The sequence below is a fragment of the Gossypium hirsutum genome, chromosome D01, assembly GCF_007990345.1.
Source record: "Gossypium hirsutum isolate 1008001.06 chromosome D01, Gossypium_hirsutum_v2.1, whole genome shotgun sequence".
NCBI lineage: Eukaryota > Viridiplantae > Streptophyta > Magnoliopsida > Malvales > Malvaceae > Gossypium > Gossypium hirsutum.
Window position 1 is genome coordinate 20,212,536 of NC_053437.1, and position 8,177 is coordinate 20,220,712.

General features: G+C 29.0%; 1 protein-coding gene across 1 annotated transcript; it reads right to left on the minus strand.

Annotated features, from left to right (window-relative positions):
• Positions 1-5,842: 5,842 nt before the first annotated feature.
• On the minus strand, positions 5,843-7,063 carry LOC107921464 (uncharacterized). The gene has a single exon (XM_016851313.2). It carries the CDS (start codon positions 6,900-6,902, stop codon positions 5,949-5,951), a length of 954 nt encoding a protein of 317 aa, XP_016706802.1. The 5' UTR covers positions 6,903-7,063; the 3' UTR covers positions 5,843-5,948.
• Between the last annotated feature and the right edge of the window lie 1,114 nt (positions 7,064-8,177).

Sequence of the window (8,177 nt, forward strand, 5' to 3'; positions counted from 1 at the left end):
TAATAAAAAAGGGAAGAGGAAGGGAACTCACAAGAAGTGGTCGTGGTTGCGCCATCAGAGGGTCTCTCCTTCATCACCCGAATCGGGCCCAAGGGGCTGAAAACCTCCTTTGCTTTCGACTCTCACGGGTTGAGAGAGCTTTGGCTCTCAAGGATGTCGTGAAGCGGGGGCTAAAGGGCCCATTTTCCAGTGCCAGTCGCCAGCCATGGTGGTGATGCGACGGAGGCCTTGGGAGACCGTCGGCCATTTGAGGGATGGGGGGATCTCTTTTTTTTGTGTGGCTGCAAATGAAATTAGGGTTTTTTTAAGCTTTTAAAGCCTCATTAAACGACACCGAATGGGCTTGGGGTTCAGAGACCAAAAACGGCGTCGTTTTGGTCTCTGACCCATGCGATGACCCGACCCGACCATGAGGGTCCGCGTGTTTTGTCACAATGGACTATTTTCAACTTTGGTCCCTCTAGTTTTCGTGCATATTACAATTCATTTTTTTTATTTGTTGAATCGCGCCCTGTACTTTTACGGTTGCTTCACTTTAGTCCTTACTGATTTAATCCCTTTTGCATTTTTTATTTTATTATTAATCATATATTTTTTTATATTTTTTTATATTTTCATTCATTTTTATATATATGTATACATTATTTAATATGTACTATTATTTTAAGTTATTATTATATATTAGTATTTAAGCTCATTATTATTATTATTATTATTATTATTATTATTATTATTTTGTTTTAGAATTATAATATATTATTATCAGTATTATAATTTTATTATGTATTAATATTTTAAGTTTCTTCATATATTAATATTTAATTTCATCATATATCATCTTATATATTTTCTATGTAAATCTACTATAATATACATATATATATTTTATAATTTATACATACATACACGTTTTTATGTATATATACATTTTATAACTTAAAATATATATACATACGGATATTCTTTTTTATATTTTATAGTTTTAAAATATACGTATACATACATTTCAAAGCTATTATAAGTATGTCTTATTTCATTTTTTTATACACTCATTTTATACATATACATGTATAGTTATTTATTTTTACATACACATTTATAGGTCTATATATATTTACTTTTATCTTCGTAAATATGCATATACAAATTCACATATACTCATATTTTTATACAATTTCAAATACATACATATACATATTTTTTTTATATGTTCCTTTTTTGTTTCTTCTATAATTTCGTTGTTTCACGCGATATTTGCCTTCTATCTCATGCTCGTTTTATTTGAAAAGCTTATCTACTTATTATCTTGTATAATTAATTTGACTTTTATTTATCTTTTATTTGTTGTTGTTCGTATTATTTTTACTTGCATGTCATTATCGTTATTCTGTCATATATAATTTTTACTCAAATTCGTCAAAAAGAGAAAATTTTGAAAATAAAGGCAATACTCAGTATTTGAGATCTTCGAAAAGATTGAGCCCTAACATATTGGGTTCCAATTTTTCTTTATTGAATCTAAATAATCGAGAATGCTCTTTAATCAAAAAACATAAATAAAAGCTCATTATTGGGAATTCAATACGTTTTGTCCTAATGCATTGGATATGACACATTATTTTCTCGAGATGATGATTTTTTTTACAAAATAATAAAGCCAATATTTGCATTTGGAAATTCGAGAAAACGTGCCCTAATGTGCTGGGTTTTAATTTTTCATTTAGCCAAACAGCCAAATACCCTCTTAAAGTTTCAAAGTATAGGTTTTGGAAACCATAAGGTGATCTTGGTTTTGAGAGTTTAAAGTATCGTATCCTAATGTACTGGATGTAATATTCTTTCGGAACAAGAGAATCTTAAATTCCAACCCATATTGTTCGAAAGTTTTTAGTATCGTATTTTTAAAATTCTTCAAGGTTTTCAATTTTCAACATTAAGACATTAATTAATCAACTTGGTACCAATTTTTGGGCGTTACGAGGGTGCTAATCCTTCCTCGTACGTAATCGACTCCCGAACCCGTTTTTCTGAATTTCGTGGACCAAAATCGTTTTTTTAATAAAATTAAATCATTTATTAAAATAACCACTTTTCAAGTTGATCTGATCACAACTTATCAAAAAGGATTGGTGGCGACTCCCGTATTCGATTTCATTTTTCAAAATCCAAGTCGACCCCGTTTTGTCAAAAAAAAATGGTGTCAACAATCACTATATCAACGTTGTTGGTATAACATTTATCCACGTGGATTATTTTCTTGTGGACTAATGCACAAGTATCTGTTGAGTTGAAGATCAAGGAAGAATGTTAGAGGAATATTTCGAATCAGCCTAATTTGGTTAATTTATTAACCATCGGCTAATCAGTTAGCTAGTTAGTTATATTAAACAGACTATACCCATCTGTAACAGATTTAGTTAGGCTCACTCTATAATATAAATATATGCCTAACGTACCAAGAGATGTAAGTTTTTAGCATGCATCAATAACATTTGTTAATTTGAGCTTCATCTCTCATTTTCATACCTTAATTTTCTTCAATACCCAACAACCATTAATCAAGTGTGCAATTCAAATAGGTTTTATGTGTTTGCTACTTGTTTAAAGAATTTTTTTCTCACTACTATTGATAATTTTTTATAGGGTTAATATATATGGAGATATTTGAACTAGGCAACTTGTATGTGTTTGATACTTGAATTTTTTTTTTACTTAACTAGTGCTTAAAACTTAGAAATCGTAAGCCAACTTGATACTTTATTTAAGTACCTGACTAACATGATTAAAATATGTTGACATGGCATTGGCGACTAATAACATAGTGACACGTGGCGACCTCACATTTTGACAAATGGCAAAAAGAAAAAATTTAAAATTTATTTAAAATTTTTCTTACATCTTAAAATGCGAGGCTGCCACATGTTACCATACTACTAAATACGTTGTTTTATTAATATTATTATATATTGTATTATTCCAATGATCAAAGTACAAACGTGAGTTTTTTGTTTGTTTATTTTTTTTCTCAAATTCATACCAAAATTAAAATAAAAAAAAAGTGTAGGTATTTGGGAGTTGCCACTAGACAGATAAAATAATGCATTCTCATTTCTAGAAGTTACAACTAGCTAGTGTCAATCCTATACAATTCTTAATTTTATAATAAACAATGACACACTCACAATGGTCATGGTAGGACTTATTTTAATTGCTTTTGGTTGAAAATATAAATTAGAAAGCGAATTAGCCATAAATAATTTTACTTAATTAACTTTGTTCTACAATCACTCCTTTTCATTCCTTTCTAGATAAATGTGGATAATAAATTCAAGTCTAGATTCTAGAAGTAGAAGAAGTCAACATTTTTAATTTTACCCTATCTTTTTTCTTCTGTAGAAAAGTTGTACTAATCGTGTTGTTACGTGTATATTTGTATTCATTTTACGGTTTTAATTAAATTAATATTATTAGGAAGATATAAATTTGAATATATTGAAATATTTAATATCCTTCGATTTAAAAGTTAATTTTAATTATTTGATACATTAGTACTAAAAGTTTTTAATTCTATAAGAAAATTTAAGATAATTACATCCATCATTTGTATATACTTTTTGACTGAGTTGGTGTCACAAGTCAATTAGATACCAACTCGGTTAGAGAAATTGCGAAAATACCCTTCCTTAATTAAAATAAGTTATGTTATTCAATGGCACGTCAATCTTTCTATCTAAAAAAGACCAATAAAAATGTACGAATGGCAGGATTTGGACCCATGTCAAACATTGAATTTATCACTCAAATAATATTTTATTTTTATATTTTTATACATTTCAATTTTATTATACACACTTTGTTACATCAATCAATTGTAAATCTATACTATTATTTAAGCTTTTGGCTGAGTTGGTGTCAGGAATCAATCGGACACCAACTCGATTATGAAAATTACAGAATTATCATTCCATAATTAAAATAAAAAATATACATGTAGTTGGATTTAAACTCACACCAATTGCATTAGTAAAACCTTTAATTTATCACTCATTTTTATTTAATATTTTTATACATTTTAATTTTATTATGTACACTTTATTATCTCCATCAATTTTATTATGCACACATTTGTGTTCTAATACGTGACTTCTACTTTCCATTATTTATTACATGTTATTTTAGACACACATTTATGTTTTAAATTTATGATTTTCACAGCATATATGTGATAGAATTTCTAATATAATATAAATTAACTATAAACAAAATTTAAAAATTAAAGTCAACTTTTTTTTGTTTGAAATTAATGCTATTGATTGAAACGGTTTTTACAAAAATATCATGTTTTTAGTTTCAAAAATAAATTAACTTCTTTAAATAATTGTTTTACCTTTTTTCATTGGTGTATTATTTTCTAGTACATATTATTATTTAAGTGTGTGATTAAAATGATGTCACGAGTAAACATGATATTAATTTAGTTAAAGAAATTATTAAAATACCTTACATATATTTTAAATAAATTATATTATTATGATCATACTTTTATTTTTTTTCTTATTTAAAAACTAATAAAAATTAAAAAAATTAAGATTTAAACTTATGCCCCCAACATTTATAAAATCATTTTTTAACACTTTAATCAAGCTTTATTTAAATATTTTTATATATTTTTAATTTTATTACACAATTGTTTCACTTACATTGTTTGTATATCTATACTATTATTTAAATCTCAGACTGAGTTGATGTCACCCTCAATCAAATCTCAACTTGATTAAGAGAATTGTGAAAATACCCTTCCATTTATAAGTAAAATTTGCATATATGATAAGATTTGAATGTGAATAACATCTTTAAAATATTTTCTTTACCACTTCAATCAAAGTTTTATTTTTATTTTTAATACATTTCAATGTTATTAGACAAAATGTTTCACCCACATTGTTTGTATATTTATATTATCATTTAAACCCCTGACTATGTTAGTTACACAAGTCAACTAAAAACTAACTCAATTGTATAATTACTAAACTACACTTACATATTTGAAATAAGTTATATTATTACGAGGGTAATTTTATCTTTTTTTTAAAAAAAGAAATTAATAAAAGCCTACATAAAATTTACATATATTGAGATTTGAACTCATGCCACCAATATTTATAGAAAGGTCACGACAAAATTTATTCTTGTATCTTAACAAAATTTTCAATGTAATACCTCTACTTTCAAAATGCCTAATGTGGTACTAAATTTTTATTTTTGTCTATTAATATGATACCTCTCTCTAATTGTTTTAAATTTTGACGTTATTTGCCACATGTCATAATGGGATAAAAAAGAAAATTTAAACTATAAAAGAAATTATAATTTCATAAAATAATTTTTGAATATCTTCAATTTTTTTATTTTTCTTCATTTTTAATTTTTTGAATTTTTATGATTTCCTTCTTTATTACAACTTGAAATTGATGATGTGGGTTTGATATGGCATTTTGTAGACGTAGCGGCTTCTACTAAACTTGGTTAACTAATACAAATTAGCTTTTTTTTAATGCCATATTTTTGAAGTATCATAATGATAAAAATGAACAACTTTGGAGGCCAAATTAGCATACGACCCTATTAATTTTTCTTTTGGAATTTCTTTTTTTATTGAAAGACTATTGATTTTATTGTCTCTAATATAAAAAAAATCTAAAATGTGTAAATTGCATGTTTGACCATTTTATTGCCATGGGGGCATCTAAATTTCTTTCTACTAATAGAGGAATACTTTATATATTCTTTAAAATTTTTCCATAAGTTTTATGTTAACTCTTAAAAAGGATCATTTTTAAAATTTATATGATTATGATTCTTCGCATGAAGTCTACACTGTTATAGCAACAACTATGAAATGGATAATTAATCTTTACGAAAAAAAAATGAAAATGGAGATGATGAAATCACATAGTATTGTTATATGATTTTGCAGGTGTTCCCACTGCAGGAATGAAAGCTAATCTTCCTAGAATCCCTTGTTTGTATGGCAAGAATGTTTTCTTCTTCATATTGTCGGATGCTGCTTTATTCGTTGTGTAATGTAACTCATGAGCCGATACTTTTCTCTTAGATCTTGCGGACCCAGAGCTGTCAACGGATTTAAAACTTGAACTATTGTGATGATGATCTTCAGATTTTCTGATAAAACTTGAAGAATACTTCCTGAATGTATCTCTATTATGTCCCTCAGATGCGCTTCTAAACAGCAGCAAATCTCTTAATGATCTCCATTTTCTTGAAGAAGAACCCTTTGAAGATGATTGCTTAATATTGCTGCTGATTTGATCATTTTCATCTTCTTCATCAGAAACTCGGTAGGGAGAAAGTGATCTTGTTGCTCTACGGCTGGAATTCTTTGATAATATATCATGGGCTCTTTCTCTTCCTCTTCCTCGTCCATCTTCTGTATTCGTTTTCTTACTTGGTGAAAAAGCATGGATGATCTTTTTCCCTTGTGATGATAAAAATGGGCTTTTCTTATCATATTCATCAACAACTTGTGGAGGTTTGAAGGACTTGATTTTCCCACCATCGAAGAGTTCTTCAGCTGAAAGCTGATAGGTTTTCTCCAATAATGGCTGACGAAAATCAAAAGCGAAATTTTCTTCATCATCATCATCGATCTTTGTTTTTCCTACTAGTTTTGGTTTTTCTTCCCAATCAAAAGGAATCGCCGAAGAACTGCTTGTTTGATTATGACTCATGATCGACAAACGATCAAATTCACTATAAAACTCAGATATTCGTAACGGAGTGGTGGGTGCACTGAAGAAACATTCACCAAATCGGCTGGGCGAAGGAGGAGCACTGTTGAAATCAAAACTCGGAATCGGCGAACTTGGTTTCACCACTTCCATCTTTTTACTTTCTTTCCTTGCTCACAAATGTTGTTGAGAACTGAAATTCCTCAATTTCTTTACGAAGCAGAGACCGAGAGAGTTGCGGCCATAAAAGGTTCTGATTGTTTGACCAAACAGCCAACAATTTCACGTCTGAATTTCGATCTTCTTCGGTCCTCGATCACATGCTGAAGGTCTTGTTTATTTTATAATTATAGGATTAGGTAACGTAAGGACCGATGCGTAGGAGTGTTATGGTGACCCACCGCTGTTTGAATTTTCTGTGAACATAGACCGACGTGTATTTGTATATTGAATAAAACAGGTTAATATATAAAAATTTGTCTTCTTTTTACATCATCATTCCTGCCCTAATTTCATTTTCTTAAAATATTTGTTTCCCTGGATAACCGGCATCCAGTTTTCTTTAGAAAAATATCACAACCAATCAAAAGTCCATGCTTCATATATACAATATATAAAACATTTCGAAATATTATTTACATATTTTTAGATGAAATTAAGCTAACTAATTAATAATATAAATCGCTAATTAATCCGATTAATTTCTAATTTTCACTCGAAACCCGATAAACTTATCCGAAACTACTAGACCTATTTTTGCGGCCTTACGCAATGCTATTCTAAGTCCTATTTTCCTATGCTACTTGAGAGGGTAAGAAAGGGGGAGTGAACTTACAATGGCTCAGTGTTAGACTAAATTCTAAACCATTACATATAGTTGACTACAATAACGTATATAAAAGTTTAGTAGAAATTAAAGCATTCATCATGGAATACATATAAATCAATGAATAACAATTTTATATAATGCAATTAGTGTTTTAAAGTTTCCACTCGTCCATCTTATCTGCCCTCGAGCGTTGCTCGACACTCCAAAAATAAACTACAATAACTGCCCATCTCTATTTGATTTCCGGGAATGATGGTCATTCTCTTGTTACCTGTGACAGTGACTTTTACTACAATAACTTACCATCACAATTGCCTTGTTTTGATGGCTTTTTAAATTATCATCCCGGTTTGGCTCGATTTTGATGGTGTTTTTAATCTACCATCTTGCCTTGTTCAGTTCAGATGACATTTCTATCTACTTTGTGCAATACTAACTTTTGGTGTGCACTTAATTTGCCACTATTTCCTACGGAACTCCTTCGTCTTCCATACCTGATTTCGTGTATTTATGCACATAAACTTAGCATGTTGTATGCCTTTTATCATCATTCTATGCTACCTTCGGTATTTCTTACCGGCATTATAAGGCATGTATTT